This window comes from Cebus imitator, unplaced genomic scaffold, assembly GCF_001604975.1.
Source record: "Cebus imitator isolate Cc_AM_T3 unplaced genomic scaffold, Cebus_imitator-1.0 Scaffold124, whole genome shotgun sequence".
Taxonomy (NCBI): domain Eukaryota; kingdom Metazoa; phylum Chordata; class Mammalia; order Primates; family Cebidae; genus Cebus; species Cebus imitator.
The window spans coordinates 4,405,517-4,427,698 of record NW_016107439.1 but is presented as its reverse complement, the minus strand read 5'-3'; the positions used below and the strand labels follow the sequence as shown (position 1 = coordinate 4,427,698).

General features: G+C 35.7%; 1 protein-coding gene across 1 annotated transcript in view; it reads right to left on the bottom strand.

Annotated features, from left to right (window-relative positions):
* FRYL (FRY like transcription coactivator) overlaps positions 1 to 22,182 on the bottom strand; it is a 180,764-nt gene that overhangs the window by 117,719 nt on the left and 40,863 nt on the right. The window contains exons 2-5 of the mRNA XM_037742590.1: positions 21,261 to 21,460; positions 9,249 to 9,302; positions 6,675 to 6,814; positions 5,305 to 5,401 (exon numbers count right to left, since the gene is read on the bottom strand). Of these exons, the coding sequence (XP_037598518.1) occupies positions 5,305 to 5,401; positions 6,675 to 6,814; positions 9,249 to 9,302; positions 21,261 to 21,460 (491 nt within the window). The remainder of the gene's footprint in view (positions 1 to 5,304; positions 5,402 to 6,674; positions 6,815 to 9,248; positions 9,303 to 21,260; positions 21,461 to 22,182) is intronic.

Below are 22,182 nucleotides of genomic sequence, written 5' to 3'. Positions count from 1 at the left end.
AAGCTGAGGTGGGTGGATTACCTGAGGTCAGGAGTTCAAGACCAGCCTGACCAACATGGCAAAACCCAGTCTCTACTAAAAATACAAAAATTAGCTGAGCGTGGTGGCAGGCACCTGTAATCCCAGCTACTTGGGAGGCTGAGGCAGGAGAATTGCTGGAACCTGGGAGGCCGAAGTTGCAATGAGCTGAGATTGTGCCACTGCACTCCTGCCTGGGCGACAGGGAGAGACTCAAAAAAAAGATTAAAGATAAAGGAAAGAAAATGTATTTGAATAAATAAAACAAATAAGCAACTTTGGTCTTATCATATTACTGCAAGGAAAGAAAGAAAAACAGAGAGAAGTAAAAGAAGAAATACATCTTTAATTTTAATTAAAGATATGTAAGTTCTGCCAAAACAGAGTTCAAGGTGTAAAAAAAACATATAACTTCTAAAAATTTTACTTTAAGAATGAATATTATCAGAATGTACAGACACTCTGAAAGTCCCTATTTCTCCCCTTATTTTCAGTAGTTGAAAACCTCTCTAACTGCATCTCCAAAAACACAGAGAGCAAAGACTCATTTCAGCTCACAGAGAAAAAGTTCTTTCATGGAGTAATGTCTCCATCTTTGGCTTCGAGACTTTCTAAGATCTTGTCATCGGTGTGATTTAGAAGCGGCTCTAATTCTACTTGAACATGCAAGAAAATCTAGTAGAAACTACAATAACAGTTTGGGTGCAGTGGCTCATGCCTGTAATTCCAACACTTTGGGAGGCCAAGATGCGCGGATCACCTGAGGTCAGGAGTTGAAGACCAGCCTTACCAACATGGTAAAACCCCATCTCTTCTAACATTACAAAAATTAGCCAGGCGTAGTGGCACTCGCCTGTAATCCCAGCTACCAGGAGGCTGAGGCAGGAGAATTGCTTGAATCAGGGAGGCGGAGATTGCAATGAGCTGAGATTGCACCACCGCATTCCAGCCTGGGCGACAGAGCAAGGCTCTGTCTCAAAAANAAAAAAAAAAAAACTATAATAACAAATACTCAAGTTTATTCCAAGGCTATTTCCACCACCACTGCTGAAAATTTAATGCTTTTATTACATTATGAAAGACCAAAAAACTAGGTTAAGATAGTGGGAAGTTGGACTAGCCCATTCATTAGCTAAATGACCAATTCTCAGCACCAAGGAATGTAAACAGCATCACACATCAGCAGAATGACAAATCATCTCCCATGTGGACCTTTGGGACTGCTCATCAACATCGAAAATGCTATTAACTCTGAAAATGCAAATAATCTACTCAGAGACATAAAAGATATCGCCATCTTATGATACTTCACAATAGTAAGAATAAAAGCAAGCCAAGAGCTTGAAATGGCCCACAAACTAGGTTTCTCAACTTCTTGTTTGTTTTAAAGAATAAACATACAACTAAAATTCAATACTAAAAGAGTATTGCTTCAAACTTTAAAAATGTTATATTGCTGTTTAAACATGCTTTTATCATGGATCTAAAGCCTTTGGTACTAACATACTAATTTTAGTAAGCCATTACCCCAAATTTATTCTTTTTTTTTTTTTTTTGAGATGGAGTTTCACTCTGTCACCCAGACTGGAGTGCAGTGGCGTGATCTCGGCTCGCTGCAACCTCCACCTACCAAAGTTCAAGCAATTCTCTGCTTCGGCCTTCTGTGTAGCTGGGATTACAGGCACCCACCACCATGCCCAAGTAATTTTTGTATTTTTAGTAGAGATGGGTTTCATCATTTTGGTCAGGCTGGTCTTGAACTCCTGACCTCGTGATTCACCCATGTTAGCCTCCCAAAGTGCTGGGACCACAGGTGTGAGCTACTGCGCCCAGCCCTGACGTTTTTATAAAAGTAAAACTAGTCCTCTATCATATGGAATTAATTGTGTCCCCAAGGTGAATTCCTCTACTTAATTTCATCATATTTATATTAACTCTTTGACTAACTTGTTATAACAAAACTTCCATTCAATTTTATAAGATACTGGCCATTTCACCTAATGTATCACTTATTTTACCAATGAGAATAAGTTTATTTTTATTATTAAAGAGAGAAAACTTGAAGTAGTATAAATGAATTAGCTTTATAATCTTTAGCAAATTACTACAATTAAGAACATTTCTTCCCCTGTAAAATGAAAACAACAGATAATACGTATTGAGGAATTTCCACACACCAGGCATTATTGCATTTAATTCTCATGATTCTACAAAAATGATATTATACATTTTTATAGAGGAAGGAAGAGTCAGGGATAGTAACCTGCCCAAAGTTATGTGGCAAGCAAGACAGCTGGGATATTAATAGTACTTGCCATGGCCATCTCCCCAGGTTTATTACAATGATCAGTTTGCACAAAGGCTATAGAGTTCTTCACACATTTTGAAAAGCTCCAAAAGTGTGATTATTAGAGACAAAACAAATTATTCAAGGAACACATAATTTCTAATACATGAGGTCAAGGTCTAACCTATAAAGAATATTTACTCCTCAAGACTGAAACAACCATGTCTCAACACTTCAATACTCTGGAGACTATGCACCTCATCAAAATAAACCTGAATTACATTTTAATGTAGGTGTTATTATATGGGGCAAAAGGAAAAGTCCTATTAAATTGTAGATATATTACATTGATTACTCTCTGGATCTATTAAACCTCACATTATTCTGACAGAAGAAAATTGGGTTAGTTAGTGGTGATGTTTCAGAAAGCTCTATTGATTTTTATGCCATTTTCTCTAGTTTTATTAGAGAAGCTACAAAGACTTGCCTTTTACTGGGGGGAAAATCTCTATATAGGATTATAGATTAATAGAGTGTAACTGTGTTCTTGGTGAGAAATATATGTTTCTATATATCTATGTACATATATCTAAACGTATATATATATATATATGTTTCTCACCAAGAACACAGTTACACTCTATTAATGTATAATCCTATACAGAGATTTTTGTCTCTCTCTCTCTCTCTCTACACACACACACACATGTATTTTTTTTGATGAGTGCCTTTAAATTAGGGTATGGGGATAATAGTAATAGAAGTGAAGAAGTCAGTAGAAAGGGTACTATAGGTTGGAATAATATGGTGACAGAACCAAAGACAAAGATTTGGTATCAGAGCTACTGTATATTTTTTTCACTTTGAGTCCATGTGAACTGTGGGTCAGAAATGATTTTGTGCAGTGAACGTGAACAGTGAGTTCACCCAAAAAAAAAGAAAGATATTCTTTTGTTTTTTTTTTTTAAAGAGACAGGGTCTCGTTCTGTCACCCAGGCTGGAGTACAGTGGTGCAATCACAGTTCACTGTAACCTCAAATCCCTGGGCTCCAGTGATCTTCCTGCCTCAGCCTCCAGAGTAGCTAGGCCAACAGGTGAATACCACCACACCCAGATTAATTTTTTTTATTTTTTAAATATTTTTTAGAGATGGGGTCTCTCCATGTTGCCCCAGCAAAAAAAGTCATGGGTTTTAACAAACAGTGAGAGGAGGATTGCCTGAACCCCAGCAAAGGAGCAGGCAGTAAGCCAAGATCGCGCCATTGCACTCCAGCCTGGGTAACAAGAGCGAAACTCCGTCTCAAAAAAAAAAAAAAAAAAGTGTTCTTATGTTTATAGATCTTGATTTTTTTTTTTCTCCCTGAAGACCTATCTGGACTATTTTAAAAGAGAAGGACGAGGAGGACTACAAAGGTAGCAAGAAGGGGAAAAGCGGGGAGGATGAGGGGGAAGAGACAGGAAAAACGCCTCCACAGGGTTGCCTTTGAATTGAAGTTCTGAAGCCAGTGATTGGGCAACTTTAGGATGAGGAGTGAGACTGACATCTAAGAAAAGGATGCCATGGGAAATGAATGGAGAGGAAGCACAATGGGGCCAGGTCACTGGGGTTCCTGAATGTTAGTGCAAGGAGTATGCCATTTCTCTGGCTGGAAGAAGAAATCCTATACTGTTTAAGCAAAAAAGCACAAATACTGGTTTCCAATCCACTTAAATGAGGTCCATTTAACACACAAGATACGCTAGGGATAAATCACAATGAGCGGTCATCAGAGTCCACTGACGGACTGTGGCCATTTCCAGGCCTTAGCTCTTCCTACCCTAGATACTTCTGCCTTAAGATCTTAGCGTCTCAGCTGAACCAAGAGGTCACAGAAGTCAAGTCTGGCTTGTTAGCACAACTCCCGGAGGAGATTTCTTTCCCACCTCTACCGAAAAATTTTTATGAAATGCGCAAATTAAAGTGATTTAACCTAACTCATTTGTCTATTTTCCATATTTAAAATTATGTTTATTTGCAGATTTCAGAGTACCAAATAACTGTCTTTTCATATTCCTTGTAAAAACAAAAGCTAAATATAACTGATTATATAATTCAAATATTGTTATACTATGAGAAAAAGACTGTCAATTAACCTTTATATCTTACATTTGCTGTTTGTCACATATTCCGTTCTATGTAGCGAAAACAAACTCCCTGTCCAAACATGTCATAAGCAAAATATGATTCTGACTTGTGGGCTTCCTAACTTGTTTCAAAATGATACAACTTTCACGGCTGGAAATACATGGATCATCCTTGAATGATATATAACTTTAATGACTATGATCTTTAAATAAAAAAACTTTCAAATTCAGCACATTTATACTGATCTTGAATAGTAAAAATACTAAGACTATACCTGACATTGTATTATATATTCATATCTTTACTGTGTATCTATCCCATTCAAATGTAAGCTCGAGTGCAGTGCAAGCAATGCCAGCACACAGTAGGCATTCTAATCTTCACTGAATGAATAAACATTCATAATTTATTATCTGAGGTACTCTACTTGCCTGAAAACCATTTGCACATGACAATTCAGTATCCTTATCAAATCACCCCCATTCCTCAACTATAAGTGCACCATTATTACATGTTGGAATGCAGGCTTGAGGGATTAGAGAAATTAAGTGGAATAAGGAACTGAAGTAGCTGAACGGCGGGCAAACTAAACTACACTTACAGCTAAAAGCCAATATTAATACAATTTCCATTCAGTTCCATTTTGCTAACAAGATTTTATATCTTAGACAGCATACAAAGGTAAAAACAAGAGGGGAAGATAGGTACAGGGCAGGAAAGCCCCAAGTAACGGAAAGAAATATAATTAAATTACAGGGATTTAGTTTATGTGGGCTAAAATTCTAGACACAGCATCTTAAATAAAGTAACTGAAACACGAAGGCACAGTAAGCAAAGAATAAGGAATACACTTTGCAGAAATAAAAGAGCTTACCTGCTTTAAAACTTCAACTAAAACTAAACAAAAAATGAAGTCTACTGCTAAGTCCCTCCTTTCAAGAAGATAATCTCTTTCACGTTGCTGTTCATCCCTGAAACAAGAACCCAAAATTAGTACTGCATTAGGACTATGACTTTAAAAATATCTATTGGTTAGTAGCTTATTTTCCTACTAGGTATAATGTGCTACAGCAATTGTTAATATGAAGCTTTTTGTTTTTTATTTTTGTCTTTTTGGTTTCAGACAGGGTCTTGTTCTGTCACCCAGGCTGAAGTGCAATGCTGCAAACATGGCTCACCACACAGCCTCGATCTCCTGGGTTCGTGTGATCCTCCCACCTCAGCCTCCGAAGTAGCTAGGACTACAGGCAAGCACCACCACACCTGGCTAATTTTGTTTATTTTTTCTAGAGATGAGATCTCCCTACATTGCCCAGACTAGTCTCAAATTCCTGGGCTCAAGTGATCCTCCTGCCTGAGCCTCCCAAAGCAGATTTCAGGCATGAGTCACTGTGCCCAGCCTCAAGCTTTTTAATAATCCAACATATGTATGAACATGTTCTTACGTTCTTTCCCTTTTTATATATTGGGTGTCTATCGGAGTTCACTATTATATCTGTTAACATTTAAACCTAATCTAAAAGAATTAGTAAGAAGAAAAGTATTTTAAATTTTATTTAGAAAACCTAGCATTGCTCCGTATTTGATTACTAACATTTTTGTTCAGAACTGAAAGAAAAGTATTAACTTTTCAACAGGAAAATACAGTACAAGGTATCTTTCTCACAAATTTAAGCTAAAAAAATCACAAGTGGCATCTACTGAAATCCAACACTAAACCATGGACAATCACCTGAACACAGGTGGCTCTTACTTGCATGACATGATCCTTGTGGGAAATTTGAAGGAGGAGAAAAGAAGTTCTTGGAATTGAGCTCCAAGAAGAGTATCATAGTACTATGATAACACAGGGTTTTGGCAGTCTTCCTGTATCACAGTAATTGCCTCCTTTCATAAACCATATGAACAGGAACTTCTTTGAATATTTTCCTAACTTTTACGACTATTAAAAAATCCTCACTGAACTACTAAATGGCACTCCTAAGTGAGTTTTTGTATGACTAATTTTTGCATGGTATGCTGGTATGGGTACTGCAGGTCTACACCTAGTTTAACTGATACCTTCTCTTGATTTACAGTTTATGTATGAACTATCCTTCCCCCTTACTACCATGTTTGTAACAAAAGTAATCAATGCATTTTGCTTACGAATCAAACAATAACAACCTTCAGTTGATAACAGTATCACCCCTTCATTGGAAGTGTGTTGATGCCAGGTATAACAGTGTAAAATAAACCACTTACCCTTTAGACTTTGTGCTAGATCGAGGCCTATATTCATAAGATTCATCATCTGTTCCATTTTGGCGTCTGTACCAGTCAAACAAGGTGCGAAGTAAGGAAGGGAGACAGTGCTCTGCTACTGAGCTCATAGAGCTTATCAACTGAAAGCACAAGATATTACCAGAAAATAAAGTGTATTGCTGAATGTACTGCACTCTTAATTATATTAGCTGTCAAAATGAAATTATATTTCATTTTGAAATGAATAAACACAGTAACTCAATGCAATAAATGTGCTTTAAAATTAAAATAAGAGTCAAGGGTTTAGCCAAGTAATAAAGTGGGCAAAGTTTTACCCACTATTAAACTTTATCCTTTATTCCTTGGGTGGTTTAGCTCAATGGCTTTTGACCTTTTCCCTGCCTCCATATGCCACTCACATGTGTAAAAATATGCCCATCAGTAACATCCCTGATTAAATACACAGATACCTTTAGGGGAGGCATTACAAATAACATGAAGAAACCATATCTACTTCCTGCCCTGGCAACTTCATGTTCTTGTGAACAAATGATTTTAAAATGATGCCACTATATGGATGAAAAGACAGAAACAAAGACTACATTATATAAGACCTGTGAGGAAAGCTCCAATTTCCTATACTATGACAAAGAGGAGAATCATAATTACTCTGCTATCTGCAGATTAGCATGTTAGAAACGTGTAAACAAGTGTGTAAGGCTTAGAATACATAGAAGGACAACATAATGATAAGTGTATTGTGACGAACAGCTGTTACTAAATTTGGGGCATCCTTGAAACGACCCAAATTCTAGGTGAACATCACAACTTTACTTCATGAATGAATCCAACTTGCCAGGACACACTACCATCAGCAGTCCCTAAGGTTACTCTACACCTTGAGGATCCCAAGAAAAATTTTCTCTCTTCATAAGAATTTCTGTATGTGATTCAACCCATTTCTCATAAAATTAATATTCTGAAATCAGCATATAATTAAATATGCTTCACTTTGTTAACTTATTTTTTAAAGTATGGGTTGCAGGATATTCAAGGTCTCTTTTAGTTCCATAGCTAGAGTAGGAACTAGTTAATGAAGAAGATAAATTGATACCTCTGGAAATTGAATTAATTTTCCTGTTATTTCATATTCTGTATAAAACTTCATCCACAAAAAAAAAACAGAAAAGAATGAAACAGTTTATTTATGTTGGCTGTTCTCATTTTCATTACTTGTACTATTGTTTAATCATCCTTGTATTGTAAATTATCATAATTTGACAGGTCAATAGTTTCTAACATAGAAAACTAAGGTAAAAACAAGATTCTAAATTTATTTAACCATACTTCAAAAAGATATATTTTATTAACAATGAACAGTATCACTCAAAGGAAATCTCTTGTAATATCTGAAGAAGAAATAATAAGATCCATCAACTATTGTAAATATACAGAAAACAGTTTATGCCACACAGAACTTTTAACTGTCAGCACCCTCCCCCAAAAAAATAAGCTATGAGGAATGATCATTTACTGTTTATTAATCATTTACATTTAAAATTGAAAATTTTCTTAAAATGTTGTTTAATCAGATTTCAAATCCTGATTATGGGCCGATTAGTGACACGGATTCAAGATGTGAATAATCTGAATAACTTTTGTAGTGGTATGAGACTTGAAAAGCACCATATAAGGCGATCTTATTACAGTATCATTGTAACAGAGGTCTTACCAGTCTAATTATGGTTTCTTCTTAGACCAGTGGCTATTTACTAAGTGTATGAGTCAGAATCCCGTAGGAAACTGTCATAAATACCAGGGCCAGAGCACCGCCCTTGGTGATTCTGCTTCAGCAGAACTGGAGTGGGATCCAGGAACATAGTATTTTAGTAGGTCTCCACCAAGTAATTCTAACCAGTCTTCTTTATTTAGTCAATTAGCCTAATATGAACATTAAACTCAATTTTTGAGATAAATAATTTTGGGTAAAGTGTCCTAGGAATACTAGATAGTAAAGAAAGCTAATGTAGGTTATTGGTTTTTCAAATAACCACTATATATTAAAATACTTATGACAAAATTGATCCAACATTTAATCTTAGTAAAAGGAAGAATTAACATTAGAAGATCAGCACAAGAGTTGTTAGAAAGCGGTGTTCTACATGCAGATTGAGAGCCCCAACAGAAAAATTCATAAATGTTAAAAGGTAAAATATCATTATGTAAAAAGTGTGGCAATTGGTACAGAAGGAAAGACTGAGGGATGTAACTGAAAGCAAAAAATGTGAAAGGTATTAACAATGTTAATGTTAAATTTTAACATGAACAAAGTTAACATAAATGTTAAAGAGATTAACAATGAAAAGCTGTGAAGTGCTAAATGAAGAGAAACTAATAAAGTTCACAGTTCATTCTAAACAGCTACCAAATCTAGAATGAATTAAGCATACAAGGATATATAGCATCACTAAATAAAATTGAAGAATTCTTCAATATTGGATATATTTGGGCCAGACTATTAGAATGAACACTGTTTCCAGGTGGGAAAAAAAAATTCTCCCAAAATTGACATACCTGGTCAAACTGAAGATCTTCACCCCTCTGAAGAGATCTGGACAATAGCTTCTCCTACAATAAAAATTAAAAATAAAAATAAAGCACAAATATAAAATTTTAGAAATCTTCTACATAACCAACAGTTTAGATTTGTGAGTTTGGTTTTGCTTTTGTTTTTACTTGTTATTAAGGTAAGCCTCCTCCTCGCCCAAGGTCACAGGGCTGATTTAAGTGTGGCTCCAGAGGCAAGGCTCTCACTGTGATACTCTCCATACCAACGAAAGTGGCTGTGCCCGTGATCTCTTTGTAACAAGCTCAAGTTCAATAGTTCTTCAATTACAAACTTAAATACAGGTTCTGTTTAGATCAAGTTGAAAAGTCAACCGCATGTGTTCTCTCTTTCATTCATTCACGAGTTTACTGAAAAGCAGTCTAGTACAGAGATTCTCAGTAGCCAGATGGCCTTGGAGTCACCTCTGGCTTGACTACCACTAAGTGAATGACCATAGGCTGATGCCTTATGGCCTTCATGCTTTGGTTTTCTCATCTGAAAAAACAAGGTGGTTGTCAAATACTGGTATCAACAATATGCTTGTTCTGTTTAAAAGCGTATAGCTTTTAAATATCTGTTCAATACTTAACTTCACTCATAAGAGAAATAGAAGTTAAAGAAAAACAAAGAAATATTTTCATCATCTATCAGACTTGCAAAATTCAAAGTCTGATAGCACACTGTATTGGTGAGGTTATATGGTAATGAGGATTCTCAAGTAATGCCACTGAGAAAGTAAACAGGTAGCAACCTCCTTGGAACACCATTTAGCATATTTGTCAACATTTTAAAATGTAAGTGACCTTTGACCCAGCAAAACTCCATTTATAAGTATTTATTTTGCAGATATAGTCACACATCTGCAACATGATATTCATAAAAGAATATCTGTAGCTTCATCTAGAATAGCAAGAGATTAGAAATAACTAGAAGTCTAATTTAGGATATTATATTTTGATACATCCATATAACCGAATACCATAAAGACTTAAAAGAATGACATAACTCTATATGTACTGCCATGAATACATGGAATACTCTTGGGTATAATATTCTCTATACACACATTCACTTACATTGGCTAGTAATATAAAATATATACAACATATATATTTTTTTATGTATATATAAAAGAAACATGTGTTTACCAGTGGGGAGAGAAATTGGATAGTTAGAAAAAGAGATAAAAATTGGGGTCTGAGGATGGAAAGTTGTTACTGTATAAACTTTCATGCCACTTGAACTTGCCTGATATCACAGAAGCCAAGAAGAAAGAGTATTTCATTAAAAAGAAGTAGTATATTGCCAGTACACTACTTTCATGAGATAACTTTCCAGTATGATTGCTTCCTATTAATTTAACTGACATCAAGAGACGTTACTGATTTAGCACACAACAATCTCTTCCATCACATACCAGAATCTTTTTTTTAACTTTCCATCTGTTTATTTTTTTACTGAACACACAAATACTGAGTTCCTACTATTGGCAAGTAATATCTACAAAACACAGAAGACTTGATGAAACTCACTGTGGAAAGCTAAGACTCTCTATCCTTCAACTACTGAGTCCATGGGGCATAGCAGATACTAAAGTCTCTCTACCCTCTCTCATCTGCATATGTACTCATTGTTGCTTGCATGAAGAAATGCCCAAAAAGGGGTCAGTCTAGATCACTGTATAATATTAGTATAGGAAGATCGCCATTGTTACATAAAGGGACTCCCATCCAGCAGATAACAGAAGACTGAAGAAATGGACTATGGTGCTGTCTTGCAATGGGTTGAGAGAAAATGGGAGTAAAGAAAACCTTGGACAAATAAGTTCAGATGGACACTGGACATTGTGATGTTAATTTTACATGTCAACTTGACTGGGCCATGGGGTGCCCAGATATTTGATTAAACATTATTCTGGATATGTCTGTGAGAGAGTCTGTGGATGATAGTGAATAGGAGACTAGGCAAAGCAGATCACCCTTCCCTATGTGGGTGGGTTTCATCCAGTCAGCTGAAGGCCTGAATAGAACAAAACGGGTGACCTTCCCATGAGTAAGAGGGAACTCCTCCTTCCTGACTGACTTGAGCTAGGATATCAGTCTTTCTCTGCCTACAGATTCAAAGTGAAACATCAGTTCTTCTTGGAGTTCAAATGCCCTGGCTTTCAGACTAGAACTTTAGTATACCATGGGCTCTCCTGGTTCTCAAGCCTTCAAATTCGGACTGGAACTCCACCATTGCCTCTTGGATCCCCTGCTTGCTGACTGCCGATTTTGAGCCTTCTGAGCCTCTGAAATCATAGGAGCCAATTCCTTGTAATCTCTAATAAATCAGTCTCTCTTTCAACATACATACAAACATACATCTATTGGTTCCATTTCTCTGGAGAACCCTGACCAATACAAACATCATTTCTAATTTAATCTCCTCTTTGATCCAAGAAAAAAATAAGCTCTAGGGGAAAAATGTATAAACGTTTGCAAAGAGGTATACAGAAGGACATTCACTATCAATGGAAAAAATAAGAAGCAACATCAATGTAAAACAATAAAATTTGGTCAGTAAGTCATAGTACATTCTTATGCAGTTGGCCTTCCATATCCTTGAGTTATGCACCCATGGATTCAACCAACCTTGGATCAAAAACAGTAAAACAATAAAATAAACCTGCATGTGTACTGAACACATACAGACTTGTGTTATTATTCCTCAAACATATATAATATATATTATATATAACAACTATTTCTATAGCATTTACATTGTATTATATCTTATAAGCAAGCCAGAGATGATTTAAAGTATATGGGAGGATGTGCATAAGTTATATGCAAATGCCATGCCATGTTATATAAGGGACTTGGGCATTCATGAATTTTGGTAGCCAAGGGAGGTCTTGGAACAATCCCCCGTTGATACCATGGTACAACTGTATAAGAATATTGTGTAGTCAGTTAAGTAACAGGTAGACATAAATTCATAGATCGAGTAAAACGTTCTCAATATATGAATTAAATTAGATAATAACAGATAGGATAAAAGGAAAGATAGTATGTATATATGGTGGTTTATATATATTAATTTAAAACTCTAGGGATACATATATCATACATTAATATGTAAAGCACAATTATAAATCATTTTTTCATTATACCATCATTAGCTTCATTCTCATTTTCTGAGTTTTCTACAAAGAACACAGACGACTTGTTCTCATCCTTAAACTCGAGGGTTGCTGGTGGAGTTCCAGTGCCTGGTGGTATCCAGCAAATCCACTTAATTGTAGAATACAGTATAGTCACGAAAATTATGGTTACAGAATACTGTTTTAAAGCATTAAAATAACAATATATCTCAATAAAAACCAGGAAGTAAGGAGAAGTGAGGTGGTTTAATTTCCTCATTTTAAAATCTGCTTGTCAATAAATTTGTCTATGTGTGTGTGTGTGTGTGTATATGTGTATGTGTGTGTATATATGCTTATATTTATATTTAAGTTTAAAGATATCTTAAGAACTATACTCTCTGTGACAGAAACATTATCTGAAACATAAAACAAATAGTTTTCATTTTATTTTTTTGTTCTGATTAACCCAATATAATTAATCAAATTATACTGGCTAAGTGATAAAGTAACACAATTAATCAAATTAATCAAACTATTATAATTAGTTTAACTTAAAATAGCATCTATGGTGTGATTCTTTTTGTCAGTCTTTCTGCCTACTTGCCTTGCTGGCTACCCTACATAGGGTTATCTAACTGACTATATATATTCATAACAGATGTTTGGGATTATGTTTATAAATATATGATATTTGGTTTTTCTGTTGAGATTTTTAGGATTATTTTCTCAACTGTCTATATCATGTATTTTAATTGAAATTTATATTAAATACATATCACAGAAAAAGTCACTCTATGAAATAAATAAGAAATATATCTCTATATATTTATGAAGCTTTTCTATGCAATAATTCCAATTTTTTTCTCTCATTTATGATTAATCTTCATGAAAACAAGATCACAAATGTATTTACCACTGAAATATAAACATTCCCAATCAAAGTTAAGAGAATAGTGTCCTAATGTAAATTATGTATCTAAGATTGGGGGTGGGGAATACAGTAAGAGGTTTCCTCCTAACTTATTTGACTTATTTGATCCTCCTTTTTCACTGTAAATATTAAGTCTAAAGACCTTTACTATGTTGAGGACTGCTGATTCAAGTAGTTTATTGCTCATGTAGCAGGTTTATTCAATACAGTTATGGCCAAAACGGAGAATGAGAGAGAGTGATAAACTTTTGAGAAACGGTTACACTGCTGTCTTATATTTAACATTTATTTGTTTCATAACAAATTCATACTTCCTGAAAAACTTCTGAAGATTTTACATCCTCACAGAGCTTTTCCTGAGGCTGTTTTTCTCATAATAAGAACTCAGAAATAATTTTTGAATGCAAAAGGATACATTAACATCAATAAAAAACAAACAGAAAACACGAAAAAATATACTATACTAAATATAAATTACTAATCAAGGACTTTGTATTAACTCCTTAGGTTCATTATAGTGCAGTTGAGGATGCCCTAATCCTTACTCAAATACATCTACTGTCTTTCAATATATATGTTTTTTTATTTTGTCTGTCACCCAGACTGAAATGCAATGGTGCGATCTGGGCTCACTGCAACCTCTGCCTCCTGGGTTCAAGTGATTCTTCTGCCTCACCTCCCCAGTAGCTGGGATTAAAGGCGTCCACCACCATGCCCAGCTAATTTTTTATTTTTAGTAGAGATGGGGTTTCACCATGTTGGCCAGGATGGTCTCGAACTTCTGACCTCAAGTGATCCACCCTCCTCAGCCCCCCAAAGTGCTAGGATTTCAGGCATGAGCCATCTGGCCTCAATATATAAGTATTTTAAAAAGAGAAACTAATAAAAATGTTTATTGTCTATGTAACTCATCACAAACAACTAAAAAATAAAAATAAAATAATCTATATTGTTTTATAACATTTATTTGTTAGGAAAAATGTAGGTACAGCAATATGCACTGCAGTATTTCTTTAAAGCAGCCTCAAACTAGGGTAAGGCCAAAACTGCCTGTCAACAGAGACTGGTTTAAACATAAGAAATATATATATATGCATATATGTATGCATATATATATGGCATTTTCATTCATTAAAATAACATTCAACTGTTAGAAAGAATTAGATTAATTTATATTGGCTGACATATAATAATCTCCAATTTAGATTGTTAAAATAAAAATGTGGCACATATACACCGTGGAATACTATGCAGCCATAAAAAGCGGTGAGTTCGTGTCCTTTGTAAGGACATGGATGAACCTGGAAACCATCATTCTCAGCAAACTGACACAAGAACAGACAAACACCGCACGTTCTCACTCATAGGTGGGTGTTGAACAATGAGAACACATGGAGACAGGGAGGGGAGCATCACACACTGGGGTCTATGCGGGTTGGGGGGAAATAGGGGAGGGACAGCGGGGGGGTGGGGAATTGGGGAGAGATAGCATGGGGAGAAATGCCAGATATAGGTAATGGGGAGGAAGGCAGCAAATCACACTGACATGTGTGTACCTATGCAACGATCTTGCATGTTCTTCACATGTACCCCAAAACCTAAAATGCAATAAAAAAAATCTGGGTATAAAAAATGTTTTATATATATATATATATATATGTGTGTGTGTGTGTGTGTGTGTGTGTGTGTGTGTGTGTGTGTGTGTGTGTATGTGTGTGTACATATCTCTATGTGTGTATATATATATATATATATATACACACACACACACACATATATATCCCCTTCATTTGTGTGTGTTTAAAGGTGATTTCATGTAAGTAAAAAAACAGAAAGAAGAATACGAGAGACTGCAAAGGGTAGGGGAAAGAGAGGCACAGAGAGATTTATTAAAGAATACAAAACCTGGGAGGTCGAGGCGGGTGGATCACGAGGTCAAGAGATCGAGACCATCCTGCTCAACACGGTGAAACCCCGTCTCTACTAAAAATACAAAAATTAGCTGGGCATGGTGACACACGCCTGTAGTCCCAGCTACCCAGGAGGCTGAGGCAGGAGAATTGCTTGAACTTAGGAGGCGGAGGTTGCGGTGAACCGAGATCACGCCATTGCACTCCAGCCTGGGTAACAAGAGCGAAACTCTGTCTCAAAAAAAAGAAAGAAAAAAAAAAGAATACGAAACTATGGCTAGAGTGTGGGAAATAAATTCTAGTGTTCTATACCACTGCAGGGTGACTACAGTAACAATAATACATTATATAGTTTCAAACAGCCATAATAGAAGGAGGATATTGAATGTCCCAATACAAACAAAATGATAAACGCTTGAGATGATGGATATGCTAATTAGCCTGGTCTAATCACCATATGTTTTACCACATCCCTATGTACCCCTATGAGATGTACAATTATTATGCATCAATTATTTTTAAGATTAAATTTTTTAAATTTAAAAAATAAAAAATTTTTAAAGGTGGCAGGTGCTACAGAGATGGATAAGTAATAGACATGAAAAACTGGTAGACTAAAAACTGTTGACAGTGATTAGACGTTTTTACTATATAACCTTTAATACTATTTCTACCCTTTACAGTATTACTTTCATAATAATAAAAGTATTATAGTAATACTATGTAATTATAAAATAAAATGTTATAATCATATTATAAAGTACTATGGTGTTATTTTCATAATACTGTACAGAGTAAATGATTTCGAGGTTCACAATCCTTTATTTTATAATTCAGTTCTACATGCAGTGCATATGTAGAATACCAACAGCAATATGTAGCTTCCAGAGAAAGCAAGAGAATTTTTGGAAAAATTTTGATGGCACAACAATGACAATTTGTAATTAGAGATGGAAGGTTGAACACCTGTATAGCCAACCTTCTATCCTAGAGCACAACAGTGAAATAATTTCTATAAGGGCTAAAACCAAAAGAACAAAGACAATAGGAGAGGAGGTAAAAAGCAGATGAAGAATATAACTATCTCACCAAATAAGGGTGACTCCTAAGTATGCAAATAGAAAAGTGAGCAGTCTGTTCATTCATTCAGTCATTCACTCATTCATCCAAATTATTTACTGGGTTCACAGTATGCCAGACACTTATCTGTTCTAGGTTCTGGAGACAAAGCCATGAACAAAATGGAAACCAACTCATGCCCTTGTAGAGCTGACAGTCCAATGAGAGAGCAAAGGAAGTGTACACTATGTCAGATAGATTTAGGATAGGAAGTTGGAATAGGGACTGAAATTTCAGATAACATGATCATAGAGAAGATGACACTTGAGGCACAACCAGAGGGAGGTGAGTGAGCTTGTCCCACAGACAGTAAAGGAAGGATAACCCAACTGATGCTTTAGAACTTCCCCCAAGGCTCAGGAATTGGAGAACTTGGGTACTCTGAAAGTATGGCTAAAGGTGAGGATAAAAATAAGATGGCTGGTTGAAAGATTGGTTTTAAAAGGTTTAATAAAGATTTAGACCCTCCCCTTCACCATACCTTTAGAGGAATTGCCTTGCTTAGAAAAGGGCAAAATACAATAATGTTGACTGGGGGATCCAAAGAGGTAACATACTGAAGACAGGGAGGTTAAGCAAGAATATATACACCAAATATCAAAAACCCCAGTTATCTTCTGACTCTCATTCCCCAGAATGCTTGCAGCTAAAGCCTAAACTCTCCCAGAGTACTGCAGAAACCCTCTTTGGGGACTCTGGCAAGCCCCCCAAAAAAGATCCGACACTGATGGTCCATTCATAGTAATACACAGAAGATCATAGTCAAAAGGGCTCTTCTGTGTACACTGGACTTCCAATCAACTGTATTTCATTCTTAAAATATAGCAAGTTAACATAAACATATGAGAAGAAGGTAAAACCAGCAGAAAAATGCAGTTTGGAAGAAACTGACCATACAGGGAGAAGAAAACCTTTAAAATACACACACATACACACACACAGACACACACACACACACATCCCCATATATATTTATATTCTAAAAAAAAAAAATAGTGGGAATTTTAGAGTTTTTAAAATGCTGAGCCTAAATCAAAACATAAGATCTAAATCAGCAAAAGATGGGTAAATGGCTTTTTTTCTGTCTTCTTTTCTAGTCCCCAGCAATCTAAAAGATTAACAGATAAACTTGGATATGCCTAGGTTATTACCGAGGATTGATCCATCTCCTTTTAGGAAGAAAGGACCTAAGGTATTGGATTGCATAGCCTGCAAGTTGCCATTTCAATCACTGATTGCCCTTCTTGAATCTTCCTCCTAAAATGAAAATGAAATTGTGGCTAAAAATCCAGCTCAGCTAATCTTTGAGTCTTTTGGCCTCCTTAATCTTCTTTTATTACGATTTCTAATATGAGAATGAAAAAGTCAATTCTCTCATTTTAGTGGTAGATTAAATTATTTCAGCAAAAGCCATTCACATTTGTGCTTTTTTGAATCCTACTATCTGACTGACCATGAGCCAGGCCAGCCTCCTTGTATCTGACAAGTCCTAGATGCTATTTTCTTTAAAGTGACTCTGCAAGACTTTCATTCAAGAACCCAGAGAGTCATCTTAGATGGTTGTTTATTACCTAAAAGGGTATAGAATAAATTTCAAAATAAATGAAATTCCAATAAAAGAATTTGAAGCTATATTGTAAACGTTGTGACAATATTAGATTAAATGTATTTTCATTATCCAATCTTGAAGCTATGGATTTCCAATTTACCCAGACCTGGACATAAATAAAAACAAAGCTGGCATTCTGCTCTAGATAAGAAGAAATTATCTTGGTATATAGGCGTGTAAGGGGTAAAATCTGTAAAATGTGATGGTGATTTGGGGGTTTTCCTGGTATGTCAGGAAGAGTAAGCAGTGATGCCTCTTCTATTTGTGATAGCAGAGTAGAAACATCGATGATCTGATGAAATCCCCACCACTATTAATTATAATTTTATAATCTCAGATTACATAGCAGATGTCTCTAAAGTTAATTATTAAATAAATGAATAAAATATACTCGGCATCAGACTATTCTGAAAGAATTATCAGAAGCTCTGGCTAGAATGAAGATATCATGTTCTATTAGAAGAACAAAAGGCACACACCACAGCAATACTTCTTAAGGCTACATTCATTCAACTACAAACATTTACCAAAACCTTCTAAGTACCCACCATAACAAGCAGTACTGCAGAAAGAGATGAGAGAGACCTGGTTCCTGGTATCAAGTTAACTCACATCAGAGAAGATAAACATGTAAGCAATTAACCATAACATGGTATATCATAATCTAGAATTATGTACAAATTATTATAGTAAAATACATATTCATTTAGCTTAGGGGAGGATGCCCAAGTTAGAGGGAATATATGGGAAGTCTGGAATAAGAATATATAATATGGCGAGAAGCAGTGGCTCATGTCTGTAATCCCAGCACTTTGGGAGACCAAGGCAGGTGGATCACTTGAGCCCAGGAGTTTGACACCAGCTTGGGTCTCATCTATACAAAAACACACAAATTAGCCAGGTGTGGTGGCGCATGCCTGTAGTCCCAGCTACTTGGGAGACTGGGGTGGGAGGATTGCCTGAGACTGGAGGGGAAGGTTGCAGTGAGCCAAGACTGTGCCACTGAACTTGCTGGTGACCCAGCAAGACCCTGTCTCTCCAATAAATTAAATAATAAATAAATGAGAGAGAGAGAGAAGGAGAGAGAGAGAGAGAGAGAGAGAGAGAGAGAGAGAGAGAGAGAGAGTGTGTGTGTGTGTGTGTGTGTGTGTATAGTCTCAAATATATAATATTTGAGAACTGGTAGGACTGTATCACATAGCACTACTATAAAACATTTTCTAAAATAAAGTGTTTTTAAAATGTGCTGTGTGACTTGAAAACTGCTGTGGCCAGGTGATGGGTCCTAAGTATTCATTATGTGTTCATTATACTATAATCTTAAGTTTTATATATGTTTGACATTTTCCATAATAAATTCTTAAATTTTTAAAAAAGTTGTTCTCTTTCTTACTGTATGTTGTTTAAGTAGACTAGCGTAGTAATTTATCATGTAATTCAGAGACCACTGAAAAAAGAAAACTAACATTTTGTAGCTGAAGCATATTTATAATCAAATCTTATAATCATGAACTCATGCTACAGGCTTTTGTAATCCTTACTTCTAAAACACAACTTTATATTACTCTATATGCTGTCTCTCTACATATGCACAAACATATATATATATATACACACACTAGCATAAAAATAATTTGAGATGGAAAGCAATCATGTGATGATTTAAATTGAATATAAACATCTGCACAGTTTTGAAATACACGTTTGGCCATTATTATGTATTAGATCCCAGAACACATTATTTCATAGATGCTTTCCTTGAGTAGTTTTCTCTACTTAATCATTGCAAAGAAACTCACCTTCACAGCAATTTCAAGGCTGCTTCACTAAGAAAATAAACAGCATTAACAATACTTCCTTCAACTTTCCTCCTGCCCTATCCTCCCTTCTGTTGTTCTCCTCTCTCTCTTCCTTCTAAGGAACTATAACAGGCTGAGTAAGCATACAGGTTCTAAAGCCAATATATTACTGTGCCTAACTCCTCAGTGTCCCACTTACTAGCTTTGGGCCTGAGACAAGTAGCAAACCCTCTGAGTCTCAAATTGGTGGTGAATAACTACCCCTAATTCAGTTGTGTAAGGAATAAGTGAGTTTCAGCTGTTACATCCTTCACCTTCTTCTCCATTACCATCATCCCACATCTAACCTACACTGTGATCTAAGTACATCACATACCCATTTGCTTCCAACCCAAAGAGTAGCCTAAACTGCCACCTCTTTAAGGTGGCAGAGAGTCAGTGTTACTTCCTGTAGTTACATCAAGAAGGTAAAACTGTTCTGTTCTATTTCTGCTTCATTTCCAAATCCAATAACCACTTTTCTCAATGTTCATTGTACTCCCTTGCTCTATATTATTAGCAATAATAATTCTATATTTTCTTTCCCTTGAAATCATCATCTGCTCTTTTGGCTTCAATTTTCACCCTCATATAGATGATACCAAAATCTGTAATTCTAGTTACCATCTCTTGAGATCTCAAAAAGAATTTCCAACTACCAGTCAAGCAACTAATTCCATATGGTGAGATCACCGTTATCTCAAGCTTAAGATACACAAATGAAAACTTATTTTATCTACCTTTTCTACCCAAAGATATTCCAGTGTACTTTACCAAAGTAAATATATTATTATCTTTACTAACACTCCAGAGCATCTCTAACCCTTAACTTTCATTCAAAATCCCCTTAATTACTTGTCAGATTCTATTGATTTTACTTCTGTTATTTCTCTTACTTTCTTCTGCAATCATTTCCACTTTTAATACCATAATTCAAGACCCCCAAACTATGTACAATAGCTAAAGCATCTCTGCTCTCAATGTCTTCTCCTTCTGTTGTTCAACCACCGTATTATCTATCACAAAAGCATTTACAACATTTCAGAAACTGACTCAAATCTCTTCCATCCTCCTCATCGTGGGCTCTAATCAAATAGAGCTTCTCACATTGTCCAAGTATGTCTCATGCAATATACATGTAAAAACATGTTCTCTTGTTTATAAGTTTGGCTGTGATCTTAGTGTTAACTCATACCATATTCTAATTTTCCCTTATTTTCTGTTTCATCTGTTTCCACAATTCCCATTGTTGAAGGTCCTTTTTGTTCTTTTGTGACCTGTAGTCACTTATCAAAGTAGATTCTAAAGTCAGTGTGGCTTTCTACATCACCACTATCCCTTAATATTTTTTTCAAGTATATTATTTCCTTTGAAAAATCTGTATTATAGTGGTTAATACAAAAGTCAAGAAAATATTTCAGATTTATAAGTCAGCTCTACTCACCAAGGGTTCGGCCATTACAACTTCAATTTTCTTTTCAGCTTGAACAGCAAATTCTGCAAAGAGGCTCTTGATGACATATTCACCAGGTTTGACATCTGGGTCAATCGTAATGTTTGACATGATGATATTATTTTTTCCCCAAGTGGAATGAAAGTTGGAAGAAGCACAGTACTTATTCACTTTGCTGACTGGTGCTGAAGCTGAAAGTAAAAGAAACAAAAGAACTCTACTTTAATAATCAACTCAAGAGGTCTACCATAACTACCCTATTTAAGTTGTAACCTGCCCTTGCCCCCATCCAGTTCTTCCAATCACTTTTACCATAATCCATTTTGTCTATTTCACTTGCCACATTCTAACATATTTACAATTTAATTACATATCATGTACATTATGTACTGCTTCTCTCTCCATCCTACCTCAACGTGAATTCTGTAAGACTAGGGATTCTCTTTTGGTTTTTGTTGTTGTTCGTGGTAAATCCCAAGTATCTAGAACAATGCTTAGCATATATTAGGTGCACAGTATTTACTAAATGAATGAATGGTCTAATCAGATAGTCAAATGCAATAAAGGAAATAAAACAGATGTGAATAAATGAAACAGGAATGGGATTGGGGAACTGAAAGACAACACTACTTTGGAAAATATGCTCAGTGAAGACCTCACTGAAGAAGCTACGTTTAAACTCAGGCCTAAATTATTTTTAAAAGGAGTGAGCAAGACAAAGCACCAAGAACAGAAAACACAAGACTGACTGTGCACCCCGAAAAACAGAAAGACCAGTGTGGCTGGGGCCCGAGGGAAGAGGCAGAGGTGGAAAGTGATATAAACTAAGGTCAGAATCACTAGTCAGTGAGCAAGTCGCAGAAGACCTTTAGGGACCTTTGTAAGGAAATCAGATTTTATTCTAAATGCAATT